We start from the raw sequence: 15,589 nt of genomic DNA, 5'->3' as shown, positions 1-15,589 counted from the left end.
ACGGATCTAGAGATTGTCATGCAGAGTGAAGTAAGTCAGAAAGAGTAAAACAAATATCGCATGTTAACGCATGTATGTGGAACCTAGAAAAATGGTACAGATGAACAAGTTTGCAGGGCAGAAATAGAGACGCAGATGTAGGGAACAAACGTATGGACACGAAGGGGGGAAAGCAGCAGCGGGTGGGGGTGGTAGTGGTGTGATGAACCGGGTTGCAGGGCAGAAGTTGAGACAGAGATGTAGAGAACAAACGTATGGACACCAAGGGGGGAAAACTGCGGTGGGGTGGGGATGGTGGTGTGCTGAATTGGGTGATTGGGATTGACATGTATACAGTGATGTGTATAAAATTGATGACTGATTAAAAAAAAAAAAGAAGAAGGATTAACTATCTCTTTATTTCTATATTTATCTGTCCCATTGAGGTCATTGATGGTGAGTCAGATGGCCCTGGGTATGAATCCTGGCTCTCATCTTTACCTTAGGCAATTTATTTCAACTCTCTAAGCCACACTCTAATCATCTGTAAAATGGGGATAATAATAGTACCTATCCAAAGAGTTGCTGTGAGTGTTAATGACAGAATGTCGATCAGGAGCTTAGCACAATATCTGCACACAAAGCATACACCTGCAAAAATAGATTGGTTGTTCACTATTATTGTTCTATTGATAAATACAAGAGCTGAAGTAGACCATGGAGACAGTCCTCTCCAACAATTTTTTTTTTTGTAGTTAAGAAAAAGCAAAGATTCAAAATGATTTAATTGCTTAAGATAAAACACCTCAATAAAGGCAGAGCTAGAACTCAAACTCATGGCTTATTCCCAGGCTCTTTCCACTTTGCTGTCTGTAGTACCATACATATCCGAGCAGTAGAGAAAGAAAAATTGGATCAAAACACTGTATGAGTCCCCCGCTTGGCCATCAGAACTGATTTCTATTCTCTTCTGCCCTCTAATCCGAGGTCACCTGCAACATTTGTGGAGCCACATATCATAAGTCTAATTGTATAAGGATATAAATTGAGCTACCTCCAATACTCCTACTTTGACAGACATCCCTTCCTATGGAAGGCCAGATTGAATTTAGAAAACTTGAACACCTTGGATATGGTAGTGCAGGGGGATCTAGTTCGTGGACCATGCCCTGTCCCCTTCTTTCCCCATGTCCTGGCACCACCAGGGACCTTGTATGTGGGTCCCATAAGTACACCCTCTGCTTAGACAGCCTGCATGTCCAAGCTTCTCCCACACTACTGTCTCAAGCCAAATTGCTGCCTCTTGGCTACTCCTTGGGCCTAAAGGTATGCTTTCCTGCAGCACACCCAGGAAAGAGGCCTGCATAGGTCCTGGAAGTGAGTTCAAAGCCATTTGAGCAGACAATGTGAGGGTGGATGTAGTAAGGAAGGGGGAGCACAGGTGCTCCCTCGACCCAGCAGCCTCCTCACGTCCTGGAGCGGAGTCCAGCTGGATGCAGACTAGGCTAGGCTCTCTATAAGCACAGTGCCCAGGAAGAGGAGCCCTCCTGCCCCATGGGGGGCACCGCTCTAATCATGTCATTTAATTTTGCGCCAAAGTGGAACTAATCCCTTTCAATAACTGGTCACCTGTCTATCATCTTCCCAACAGAGTTCTAAGGTGAATCCATTGATCAATACAATCTATTTCCTTTCAGTTCTGCTGGATCGAACATTTCCCATCCTTTCAAATTATACGATTGGATAGAGAATGACTCACCAACTGTAAGGGAATCAACCTATCATGGTCACATTCCAGTGACATGCAGCTTGGGTCCCAGGTGGCTCCAGGCTGGTAGAATTCTATGACTTAATTCCCTCCCACCCAAGAGCACAGGCAATTAGTTGGCTTCACGTTTGGTACTCTAGTACGGCTACACCTGAAGAATCGGAAAAATAAACCTGTAGAGCTGAGGGGACTCATTTCCCCTGACATGGTATCTGTAGCGGACTTTCTGATGCCCTTAGAGAAAAAGGTCCGTCTGTCTCCCATTCCCATCTTATAGACTTCCTTAGCAAACATTTACTGAAATGCTGGGTCCTGGTGTTCCATTCTCCAGAAAGTACTGATATTATTCAGGACTGCTCTTTTCAACAATAGAACATCCATTTTCATCGATAAGGCCCAAACCTTTGTACTACACATAAAATAGCCCCAGGACAAAGCTAGTTGAGAAAGAAAAGTGTAGTGGGGGACTTTTAGGGGAAAGTTAGGTCAGTGACCAGCTGCTTGAACATAGCTCCTTACTGGGTATCACATCTTTTGAAAGACATTCAACATGCTGGGTACGAATGACCCCTTTGACATTTTTCACCTGAAAATTTTAAGCCAGAGACACTGTTTCTCAGTCAAAGCTCCCTCTTTCCCCTCAGTCACAACGCCACCTCACTGGGATTGTTCTGTTTCGGTCCTTCCTCAGCCACTGTTGTTGCAACTCTGTACTTTTCTGCCTGCGTCTGTCAGGAAGGAGACAGGAAATTCTAGTCACCCTCACAGCAGCTGCGCCATTCCTCCTCTCCTCCTCCAATGACGTCGGTTGGCTTTGGTGACACGAGGTCAGGAACTAAGCTACAGTGAAGGTCAGGAAGATAGGTCAGTGTTTATGCCGCTGTTGGGCTGGGGACCCTGCTGAGGCTATTTGCTTTCTTCCTTTCTATACTGTTTCTCTTTCCGTTCCTCTTTTTATAATGCGCAGCCAAAGCATCCTGTTTTCAAAACATCTGACTGTTTTGCCCCTGAGGAACTCATGCTCTGATGCATTTCGCTGAAGTGTAAGACAATTCTTCTAATTCAGGAGGTGATAAAAGTTGAAACAAAAAAATTAATGAACAAATCTAAGAAGGCAATCTGTGGTTACAGAAAACAGCTCTCACGCGTCTAGCTGTTGGCAGAAGGTTCACTAGACATCCTTTTCATCTTGAAAGACAATGTCATTGCCTTGTAAAACTCCTACTTAATTTATTCCATCTTGTTGTAATTCTTGGGGGGAAATAATCTACAATACTGACCCACCTGGCTGCACCTTTCTTTGTAATTCTGGAATTCCACTTGGCCTGTGGCCAGCATTAAGGAATGAGGGAAATTTGAGCCAAGGAAAAGACTATGGTTTTGTAAGTCACAGAAACAGTTCCTCATCTTACTCTCTGGGCTCTGAAGCACACTTGGGATGGTTGCAATCTTTGAGTCACAGTTTTCTTCAAAAGGGTTAAGAAAAAGCAACAAACAAATCCATCCCTACCCAGATGAAGTGAATATAAAGACTACTTGTTTTCCTCTACTAGACGCAGTCGACGTTCTACCATTTGCATGTAGACTGGCACACATGTAATCTCCAAACCCCTAAGCAAAACGCAGGCTCTCCCATCACCATTCTCATGCAAGTTCAGAGGCTGCAAACAAAACTCAGCAGTCACTTAGCTGATCAGAACTAGAGACAGATAGTTTTGTGCAAAGATGTAGCAGATGCTATTAATAAGTTATCACTTATTGAACTTTTGCTACACATCAGGGGCCTTGCTGAGTGCTTTAGACGCATTATCTCAATCTTCACAGCAACCCCAGTAAGGTAGGGACCACTTTCATCCCTGTTTTACAGATGAGAAAGTTGAGTCTTAGAGCAGTTAAGTGAGTTGGCCAAGGTCAAGTAGCTAGTAAATGATAGAAACAGGATCTGAACCATGATCTTTGGACTCCAAAGCCCATGCTTTTCACAAACTTCCTGTATAGAACATCTTCACACTTACTTCCAAGTCTGTAACTCAGAGATTTGCCACAGCTCCTGTGTTCAGTGAGAGTAAGCAGAAGATGATCGAAAAAGACTACACAGTAATGACGATAATGATGATGATGACGATGATGATATTTTTAAACAGCAGCTCAGATGGAACACTCAAATAATTTTGAGAATATTTAAAATTGAATGTGAATTTTAGTTTTACCGCAGATAATTCAGTTCCCCCTAAACTGGTATAGATCAATTTCTTTTTGGTGGCCACAAAAATATTCACATTATATTATATTATATGTGCCATGGATTAACCCTGAGATGATTATCTGGATAATCAAGACTTCGGGATTGGGGGTGGGTAAACAGAGAGCTAAGTAAAGAGAGAGAGATCTTTTTAAAAATTGAAACTGACTTCAGCTGTCATCTGGGCATTATTCATCCACTGGGTAATTGCTTTGCCCTACAACCTCTCCACTGTAGCTCTAGAAATAGGTGAAGCTGCATGCCTTCTACTTAAGCTAACTGTGTCAGCATTAAGGTTTAGCCCTTTCTTTAGGGTTAGCTCTATTCAACTTTCATTGCTTCCTGCACAGGACACCATAAAGGAGGAGCGGAAGCCTGAAGCGAGTGGAATTCTCACTGGGTCCTACACAGTCCCTGGTGTCAGAGCCTCATTAACTATACACTGAATATGAGATTATCTGTAATAAATTTGCAAGACAGACAATGTCTAATTTCAGCACTCTAGACACAAACCTGGTTAGAATCTACAAGGCATCAACAGTCGAAACGAAAACTAATGGCAATTTGCAGTTTCTCAATGAGTAATCTTTTTCTCCAGAGGGAGAAAGTTGCCCACTTTATCTTAGTGACTCCAGAAGAAAGTTCAGGGTGTCCTTTATGGTGAAACCTGCTAAAAAACTACCCCTAAATACCAGATCTACATCTTGCATGTGTATCAATGATCACAAAATGCAAAGAACAGAGTATCTGTGAATGTTTCACAGGAGGCTAAAGCCTGTGTGAAAATCCTCCTACATGAACTCCAGTGTGGTTTGGAGAAGTTATGCAGTTACGCCCTCCTCATGGGGAAGCAGCTGGTTGAGATTTACAACAGGCTGGAAAAACCCAGAATTTAGCTTCAATTGAGAACTTCAGAGAAAAGTCAGTAAATAGTTAAACCTCAAACCTTCTTTTTTTTCCAACTTGAATCTGAACTAAAATTTGAGAGAGGCTTATTTTTTTTGCCCTTTCATTAACCAATAAACAAGAGTAAGAAAAGTCCACTCTCTATACCACCCCCTCTACCCCGCCAACCTTCAGGGCATGATGCTTCCTCTACTCAGATCCTCTGAGCAGGAGCCAGCAAGTCTTGAAGGGAAGGTGATACTTTTAACCCCAGGAAAAAGGGAGGAGGGACACACATGCAGGGCTGGAAAGGGCATGTTGGCAGGTGTGGAGCAAAATCTTTTCCCAGCCCCAGAACCTTAAGACAATAAGATAATACCTCAGGCTAGAATGATTGGGGATTTTGAAATGTGTATTTATGAGCGTGCAGTGTTAAGGCTTTCAGTTAAAATAATACATACACAGACACACATATATGTGCATATAGATAGATAGATAGATATAAAATTAACAGTCTCCAAGAGAAGAATGCAAACAAAAAGCAACAACTCTCACTACATAAATTAGCACTCTAAATCCAGGTGTTACTTAAACAAATGATATAATGGTAGATAAATAAAGCTCTTCAACACTAAGTTTTGCCTGGGCATTGTACATAAAACCATTTCTTTGCAGTATGGGTGGAATGACTTCATTTCATATGAGTCCACTTTGCAAAGCAGCAAACTTTAAAAAAATAACTTTCTTTTTTGGAGACAAAGTATATTGTTTCTTTTTTTAATCTTAGGTCATACCAGCATCACAAAAGAAATGTTGGAGAATATCAGAACATCCTTCTGAGGAGAATTTCCGAATTTATGAAACTTCAGGGCAAACCATTCTCACCATCGATATACAGAAATCACATTATTTTCTTGTTCAGAAACACATATATAACACCTGATTGCAACACAACATTTTACCCTATGGATTCATTCAGATTTTATCTTCCTGCTAATTGTTTACAAAAAAAAATAAAAAAAAAAACATTTTCACTTGTATAGTGATTGGTACACTTCATAAACACCCCTCACCTTAAACACATTCCGCACGGCATCAATAAGAAAGAAGTTCTGGGAATTAAAGCCTGCTGAGGATCTTAAACTTTTGCTGTAGCATCACGACGCAAGCAAAGTGGGGCACTTTGGAACAGAATCACCGGAGGCAGACCAACAAAGCTGACAGTCGCGTCCCCATGCACCTCTGCTGCTGGCGGAGGCCAGGGCAGCCCCGAGCTCCCCGCGCGGTCACACTTTAATGAATAAAACGGTCATCTCTTACCTTGTTAGAAGCCATCTCACTGACAGAGCGGTAGGTCTGGATGGTCTCTAGCTGGTCTAAGCACCAGTCCAGTTCCTCCAGCGTCTCCATTGCTAACTTTTGATAAGATTCTTCTGCAAACAAACACACAGACATGTAGTTAGGCTGGAGCTGCTGCAGGCTGTCCATAGCCGAGTCACCGCTGCCGCCGCTGATGCCGGCGCTACTGAAGGTGGCCCCGTGCTCCTTCATTATTTGCACGCCGCCGACTCCTTCCTTCCAGCTCTCTCCACCAGGAGAACAAATCACCGTGGTGCTCTGCCCGGAATGGCTCGTGCCAAGTTTTCACCCCCCCCCACCCCCGCCCCCAGGCTGGATGAGGTGTCTGCGATCTACCAAGAAACTTCCTCTGAGGAAGAAGGCGGGGAACCGGCTCTGAAAAGCTCATCTGCATACATGAGTCCTAAAACTCAAGGCAGAAGCAGTCAGTTTTCTCAGGCTCTCTCTGCCTTCGTCATCTTGGGGCTCTTTGGGGTGCGTGATGTCATTTCTGAGTGTTTGCAGTCTAGAGGAGAAATGAGGGAAGCATTTTCTCATTTGGCTTTTCTTCTAAACGAAACGTACAGTCGAAAACTGGAGGGGGAAACTGACAGTTACGTTGTTGGAAGGCTAAGCAGTCATTCATTCTGGGGAATGTGCAAATGTTGGAATAACTTTCAATTCAGCAAACACTGACCAGCACAAGTCTTCCTCTCTCGCGAGTCTCTCTTTTAAGTAGAGGCAAAATGAGGTCTCCCTGATAAGAGTGCAGTCTCAGAGAAACTGTCTGGAGTTTTACATGAACACATTTATTGGCTGGGGAGTCGGGCAGTTCTTGTTATACTAAACAAAGCTAAAACTTCTCTTCTGCAACTGCCAGGATCACAGGGAAATTCTGAACCAGACTTTCAGGTGGAGCCAGATGTGAACGCTGCAGATTTTCTGATTAAAGCCAGGGCCTCGGATTTGTCACTGTAGGAATCCAGACTTTCTGTAAATATGTCTCAGCGGTCCATTCAAAAATTATTGCTTTTAAGATCATATTTTTGCTGGGTAATGAAACTCTTTTTAAGTGTTCACAATACGTCATTTCATACCCAAAAGTTCGTGAGTCTAAGCTAATACTTAAGGTTATTGACTTAAGAACCCTATGTTAATAAACACTGAAATTAATTTTATAAATGCTAGATGAACCAATGATGCTACAGACAGTTATAAAAACCTGTCAGACTCTCCTGCATGCATGACTGATTTTTGAAGGGAACACCATCCATTAACTCTACCAAGCTTTCTGGAATGCAAGCACACAATAGGCACTAATAAAATTAAAAATCTCACATGAAATTCTATTATAAGGAAAAGACTCACACATTCCTGTCATATTTAGAATACATTTTTCATATGTTCATGCAGAAATCCTAGGGAGATCACATAGCTTTTTTATTATTATTTGAATACTTTTATGTGTGTGGCACTCACACTTGAAGCAGAAAAGGGAATAAACAGAAGAGAGATTCCAAGTGACAGGAGCCACTTGGCACCGATGCACATTTCAAAGAATAGGTGTCTTGTTCATCCCCCACATATGCCTACCCTTCAGGATAAACGGGTTAAAATTCAACATCCTGTATGTCATACTTAAAAAGCCACAAAACCACTGAAGGTGACTTCCTCCATTTTTCTTTTCACACGCCTCAAAAATGTGCAGACAAGAATTGAAGTGTTTTTAGTAAAACTCATTTCAAGCCAGCCTTGCACATACCTTCCCTCCTTTCTTCCTCAGTTTTGCCATGCTGCTTCAACACGAAGAATCTCCTCACTGACTCTTTTGTGTGTCTGAAACACCCCCTTGCCTCTATGCCCTTCCGGAAGAGCGCTTCATCCAAGGAAGCTTTTCCTGAAGTGACAGAATCCTCCCGTTCTCCCTCCTGGCCTCTCATAAAAGAAAAAGTCCAACCACTTCCCAGTTAATCATGCTTCACGACCCTGGTGTCTTCCATATCACAACCTGTGGTCCTCAAGATCAGACATTCACCATGGTGGTGGGGAGTAAGTAACTTGCCTGGAGCATTTTGAACTGACTGCGGGATAATATATTAACACTTCTCCTCCCCGGAAGAGGAAAAAAGGGATCCGATCTCCACCCACAAAGAAAATATGGTAATTATAGCACTGAAGCACTGAAGAAGGAGGAGAACTCTTCAATGATCTGCCAATTAAGTGCCATCGCCACAACTCATTCCTTGTCTATTACACAGAATGAACACACGCATGCCTCTAGAGTTAGGACAATAGTGAGATGCCAGTGACTGGCCAGTGGATGTGGCAGGAACTTATTTCACTGCCCTCTCTGATTCTGGTCAGCCACAATATTTTTTTAGGTAAAAAGTTAAAATTTGAAGTTAATGAAAACTTGTCCCTTCCCAGATTCTTAATCCATGGTCAAGGCTTTCTTTATGTGCCGTTTTAGAGCCTTCTTATCACAGTAACTGAGGCAGGAGGCACAGATGTCAGAGTGGGCTAAGGATGGGAGCATCAAACCCCAGCTACTTACTGGTACTGCCAAAGGAAAGGACCAGTGCAGCTCAAACTGGCCTCCACACTAGAACTTTGTGGCTCTAGCACCAGATCCGGTGCTTGGTACCTAGTAGATACTCAGTAAATACTCAGCGGAATGGAAACCACAGTGCCTGCCCAAGCAGCCTGAAAATATTGATACTTGGGTATCTAGAGGCTGAGGATACATCTGTAGCACTGTGAAAAGAGCACCAGCTTTGGATTGAGACTCAGGCATTTTGACTTTCTCTCCTACCACTTACTGTGTGATCCTGGACCTCCATTTCCCACATCTTAAAATAAGGAGAAGAATATTTATCTCATAAAGGTATAAAGGGGTTAAATGAAACAAAGTACAGAAAGTATGGTAACCAGTTCTTAGTAGGTGATCAGCACACAGGGGTATAATTATTAATGACAGTAAAAGTAACCCCCAAACCTGGTATGTGTGGTGGGAGGAATAGGAAGGGAGATAGAAGAACTGCATATTCAACAAGGGGTTTTATAGTCAGGATCAGTTCCACAATTTGCAGGGCCCAGTGCAAAATGAAATGCATAGCCCCTTTTCAAAAAGCAGGAAAAAGTGCTGTGAAAGGTCTTAAAATATGAAGCTTTTTCCTTTCTTCTGAAGTTGCTCTCTCTCGACCTGTCATGGTGGTATTGTATTTTTTAAATAAACTTTTAAAAAATAGTTCTAGATTTACAGAAAAGTTGCAGAGCTAACATGGAGAGTTTCCATATACCCCACATCCAGGTTTCCCGATAGTTGACATCTTAAAATGGCACATTTGTCACAATTAATAAATGGCATGGTGTGTTTTATTTACTCTTTAAAATTGTGTTACTTCAGGCAGAGGGATACCAGGAGGAGAGTGCAGACCCTTATAGGACCCCAGAGGCCCTGCAGCCTCTGACTTAGGGCATAGGCACAGCTTACCAGTTGTTGGGGTGCCCAAACCTGCCAACTTCCAAACGGCGTGCTATGCCCCGGCCCAGGGCAGGCTCTGAGAAAGGCAGACATTTCCCTTCACCATGGTACCAATGCCCCAACCCACAGCAGACAGGTGACCCCTAACTTCTGCACCAGGATGTGCTAGATACCTGGATCAGGGTGGACAAGAGAATCACCCCCACCAAGACATGGCCTCTGTCTACCATGGTATAGCCATGCCGGCCCAGGGCAAGGACGGCTGCTCCCATGCCCCACCTGAGACTTTGCAAGGCACCCATGTCCAGCTCAGATCCTCTCTGCACCTGCACCCAGGCCCCCGCTGGGAGTGGACAGCAGCAGTGGTCATGGGGTAGGGGTAGGGACATGGATGCTGGATGAGCCCCGGGGTGCCAAGGATCAGGGAAACAGGTGGTTGAGAACACGTCCAGGGGAAGCAGGTAGGTGGCAGGAGATGGGACAGTACGGGAGCCGAGGCTTCAAGCCACGGAGTATATGCTCCATTTTCCCATCCGACTTTACTTACAAAACACCAAGATAATAATATTATGAGTTTCAAGACTAACTATGGTGCCCTTGAGTGAGGGCCCCTGTGCAGCTGCACAGGTCACATGCCCATGAAGCTGGTTCTGTTCCTTTTCTTACAAAAATGACTCTGAGAAGGAACGATGCTTAGCACCCCAGAAGCAAGTCTCAAGGGGATAAGGGAAGGTATTGGGGCCATCTGTGGTCATGGGGTGACCCTACTTGTCAAGAATTTCTGGAGAAGAAGGAGCAGGAAGAACGTCCCTTCTATTCGCCCCTTCTTTTGCTCTTTCACTTCAACAAGAGCGACGAAGGAAGATTTACTTCCTTCTGCAGGTCTGGGAAGTATTGCACTTGACTCTGAGAAACAGGAAGAGAGGATGAATGAATAATTATAATTAACATTAATCTGGTAATAATACGTGACATTCAAATAGCTCTTTTCTCAAAGGAGCGCCAAGCACACTACCCATTAATCCTTGCAACATCTCTGTGCAGTAAACACCGAACAGATATGATTATCTCTAATTCACCTTAAGGCACAAGCTAAATCAGAGGTTAAACAGAGCAAGATTCCGGGCAAGACCCTATCTTGGTCAATAAAATAGAGGATTCACCTCAGGGCTGAAAATGCATGCATTCCTGAAATTGCTGCATTTAAAGTGGCATTTTACCCTTGGGTCTTTTCTATTTAAAATTGTGTAACTGCTTTCCTAAATGTTGTCATTTCTTGAGTCTCCTCTTCCCTTTTCTGATCCACCTAACACAGCCATTAGCACAGTATTTACTGTGCAGTGTTTACTCAGAAGACCTGGCTTGGTTCTGGTCCCGCCTCTTGTTTCCGAGGGTAACCTCAGGCGAGTTACTTAACTTTGCTGAGGCTACATTTCTTTACCTGAAAAATGAACATACGAAAAATATGTACTCTGTTCTCACAAGGAAGGTAGAATAGGAGAATACACACAAAACCAGACTCTAAACCTTTAAGTGTAATGCACATTTTGCAAATATCACATTTATTATTACAGACAGGATACAGGTGCATTGTAGACATTGTAGACAACAAGAAAATTACAGAGAAGCAAAAAATTTGAAATGATAAAAATGTCACATTTTACCAAGCAGAAATCACCATCGCTATCCCCCTTGTGCATATCCTTTCATGTATGCATGTATATAATCAAAACTAGACAACACTCGTAATTCCCTGGCAGTCCAGTGGTTAGGTCTCCGTGCTTTCACTGACGAGGGTCTGGGTTTGATCCCTGGTTGGGGAACTAAGATCCCACAAGCCTCACAGTGCGGTCAAAAAAAAAAAAAAAGAAAGAAAAGAATAGACAACACTGTACAAACTGTTGAGTAACATTCTTCTTTTTTTCAGTCAATGATCTCCCCTCTTCTGCTTTAATAATTTTCCAGCTCAGCTAATATTTAGCACACATTTCAATATTCCCATTTTTTTCATGCAAATTCAGTAGAGAGAGAGAGAGAGAGAGTGTGTGTGTGTGTGTGTGTGTGTGTGTGTGTGTGTGTGTGTGTGTGTTTTAGCAGAAAGGTGTTGGGCAGGAGAGATGCAGAGAAGGGCAGGGCAACAGGAAAGGGCAATGAGAAACCTCAGCCTTGCCACGAATAGCGAGCTGCTCAGAGCTGGAAAGCATGGAAACAGATTTTAGCAGTGATGAAGTCAGTGGCCCAGCTGGTAAGAGACCTCAGGTGCCCTAAAAGTTGGCCCCAAGCTCTGTGCAGGAAAGCATGATCTTATTACTGATCTCTGAGAAAAATCAGGACGGAGGCCCTTCACGTACTTATATCATTTGACTTTGAAGCCCTCAGTATGAGGGTTTCTCAATATAGATGAGAAAAACTGGGGCTCAGACAGGTCCTAAATCCCTATTATTAGCAAGTGAAAGCATCACAATATACCCCAAATATAAATTTTCTACAAACTATATCTAAATGCAATTTTTTATTGAGATATGATTGACATACAAAAAAGCTGGGCATGTTTCATGTATACACCTTGATGAGTTTGAAGATAAGTACACACCTGTGAAACTGCCATCATAAATAATCTCATCTTAGCCAGCGCCTCTAAAAGTTTCCTCCCTCCCTCTCTTGTGTGTGTGTGTGTGTGTGTGTGATAAGCACATTTAAATAAAATCTACCTTAAATTTTTACATATATTATACAGTATGGTTAGCCATAGATACCATGCTGTACAGCAGGTCTCTAGGACTTAGTCACCTTGGGGATCTGAAACTATGTACCTTTTGATCAACACCTACCCAATCCCCCTTCACCCAACCCCTGGTAACTACCATTCTACTCTCAGCTTCTATGAGTTTGAGTATTTTAGATTCCTAATATAAGAGATCATTCTAAATGCAATTTAAACACAGCTCTGTATATATCAGAAATGTATTTGTCAAGATTCCAAGACTTTCTACCCCAATACAGTGCATAGAAAGGAAATGTAAACAACCTTTTGTTTATCTGCCTCACATAATCAGACTCTTTTCATTAGAGAAGGTGGTACTATTTGCAAGACTGTACGGTGGTTAAATCAATCAGAACAATTGCCACAGGCAACAACAGGGATGAATCTCATAAACGTTAATGTCAAGCAAAAGAAACCAGAGATTAAAAAGCACATAAAAATATGATGTAATTTATATAAAGTTCAAAAGAGGCAAAAATAAACCTATGATGTTAGAAGTCAAGATAGTGGTTAACTTAGAGTGTTAGCAACCGGGTGAGAATTGGAGGGGGATTTCCATGGGGCCGACAATGATGTACTTCTTGGTCTGGGTACAAGTTACATGGGTCTGTTCATTTTATGAAAATTCACTGACTTCTACACCTGTGATTTGTGCACTTTTCTCTGTCTTCCTGATTTTCTGTGTATGCTCTCAGCAGAGAGACCCACCTAGGGAAAGCCTAGTTTTGTTTTTTTTTTAATTATTTATTTTATTTTTGGCTGCGTTGGGTCTTTGTTGCTGTGCGCGGGCTTTCTCTACTTGCGGCGAGGGGGGCTACTCTTTGTTGCAGTGCCCGGGTTTCTCATTGCGGTGGCTTCTCTTGTTGAGGAGCACGGGCTCTAGGCGCGCAGGCTTCAGTAGTTGTGGCTTGCAGGCTCAGTAGTTGTGGCAACCGGGCTTAGTTGCTCTGCAGCATGTAGGATCTTTCCGGACCAGGGATCGAACCCGTGTCCCCTGAATTGGAAGGCAGATTCTTTTTTTTAAAATTTTAATTATATCACTCTTTAATTAAGTTATTGATTTGTACATCATAATATAATGTATAATATGATAAAATTGTTGTTGATCACATCAGCTTCTCTCTTTTTTTTTTGACATCTTTATTGGAGTATAATTGCTTTACATCATTGCGTTAGTTTCTTCTGTGTAACAAAGTGAATCAGCTATACATATATATATATCCCCATATCCCCTCCCTCTTGCATCTCCCTCCCACCCTCCCTATCCCACCCCTCTAGGTGGTCACAAAGCACCGAGCTGATTTCCCTGTGCTATGTGGCTGCTTCCCACTAGCCATCTATTTTACATTTGGTAGTGTATATATGTCAATGGCAGGCAGATTCTTAACCACTGCGCTACCAGGGAAGTCCCAAAACCCCAGTTTTTTTTTTTTTAAAAAAAGAAAGAAAGAAAAGAAACAAGAAAAAAGGTTTCTAAAAATATGTTTCCTTTCCTTTTGTTGAACTGTAGCAATGGGTATCAACAGAGCTTGAGGGCTTCCCTGGTGGCCTAGTGGTTAAGAATCCACCTGCCAACGCAGAGGACATGGGTTCCATCCCTGGTCTGGGAAGATCCCACATGCCGCGGAGCAACGAAGCCCACGCACCACAACAAAGAGTAGCCCCTGCTCGCCGCAACTAGAGAAAGCCCGCACGCAGCAACGAAGACCTAACGCAGCCAAAATAAATAAAAACAAAATAAAATAAAATAAAAAATAAGAAACTTACGGTTATCAGAGGGAAAGATGGGGGCAGGCAGAAATTAGCAGGTTGAGATTAACATACAAAAAAGACAAACAGAGTTTGAGTAAATCACACACAGCTGAAAAAGGATGTTGGTTTTGACATTGCATAGACCAGGATGCTCCTACTAACTCAAAATTCAGTGGAACATATTGGTGTCTGGCCCAGCTGTTTACAGATCCTGACTCTGCCATTTGTTTGTTAGCACTGTGACCTTAGACAGGGTAAGGAGCCTGACTGTGTCTCTGTGTCTTTACCTGTAAAACAGGAAGAGAGCATAAACTAGCTATGAGAATTAAGTGAAGCAAGGCATGCCGAGGCTTTGATACAGAGCTTAGCACCTGTCAGGAACTTTTTCCTCCACCCCACCCCCTACAAGCCTCTCTCTGGTCCTGGCCACTTTCCTGAGGGTAGATAGCCATATATTTGGTAGCTGAGTTGGTAGAGTTGTGCTCTGGCCCTGGGCATTGGAGGTGGGTGGAGGGGGCACATATAAAGTGGCCACGAAATCCTACAGTGTGCCTCTGACTGCATGACCTCAGATAGGGAATTGGCTCTTGGTTAGGTTAGAGTTTGTTGGTTTTCACTTCTAAAATACAGAACTCGCCTGATGTATCATTCTGCTTTTACCCAATGCATATTGACTCACCAGACCAGTGGACCTTTAGACATGGAGAAGTGTATAAGAAAGCCATTTGTTCATTCATTTATTCCACAAGATATACGTTGAGTGTCTACTACGTGCCAAGCCTGCTGCTGCCGGGTGCTGGGACCGCAGCAACGAAGAGGACTCGGTCCATTGCACTGAATGATTACATGGGAAACCCCTTTCCCATCTTCAAAATGGTCAGTCTGTGAAGCTGGGTGCCTTATCATCTTCCTCCCCTGCCTTGCTCCCCATCCCAAGCTTATATAGTACCTTTGTGAAAATTAGAAAAATGTGCTCTCTCTTGGCAGCCATAGCCCTTGGGCAGATAGCTTGGGAAGTGACGCAAGGGTTGAATTTCAGCTCCCCTCACCACCTGGCTAAGTACCTTTGATCAGTCCCCAAACTACACAATGACCTTTTGCAATGGCCCAGTGGCACACGGCACAGCCGGGGCAACCTAGCATGAAGCTTCGCCTGGTCACAGCAAAACCTGCACTCTTAGCCTCAAAATAAAGTAAACCGCTGATGTTGAAAGGAAAGCATCCCAAGACCTTTCCTAGCTCTTAATTTGTGAATATCATCAAATAACTGAAATAACATTAAATAAACCTCCATAAAATAACAAAAAAATTTAATTTGGTAGACTAATTGTTATCTTTAAATGCAGTTTTTGTTTTTGTAGACACAATTTCTAAAGC

At 42.9% G+C, this 15,589-nt stretch overlaps 1 protein-coding gene across 5 annotated transcripts in view; it reads right to left on the bottom strand.

The window, feature by feature from the left end:
• Positions 1 to 15,589, bottom strand: part of PDE4B (phosphodiesterase 4B) — a 580,875-nt gene that overhangs the window by 38,011 nt on the left and 527,275 nt on the right. For 4 of the 5 annotated variants that reach the window (XM_057552861.1, XM_007164313.2, XM_057552870.1 and 1 more), the window contains one exon: positions 6,195 to 6,307. In XM_057552861.1, coding sequence (XP_057408844.1) covers positions 6,195 to 6,307 — 113 coding nt within the window. Of the gene's footprint in view, positions 1 to 6,194; positions 6,308 to 6,569; positions 6,637 to 15,589 lie in introns of those variants that run through there. The other variant, XM_057552868.1, reaches the window with a different exon arrangement.

Source organism: Balaenoptera acutorostrata, chromosome 1 (genome assembly GCF_949987535.1).
Source record: "Balaenoptera acutorostrata chromosome 1, mBalAcu1.1, whole genome shotgun sequence".
Classification (NCBI taxonomy): domain Eukaryota; kingdom Metazoa; phylum Chordata; class Mammalia; order Artiodactyla; family Balaenopteridae; genus Balaenoptera; species Balaenoptera acutorostrata.
This window is presented reverse-complemented; position numbering and strand designations above follow the sequence as displayed.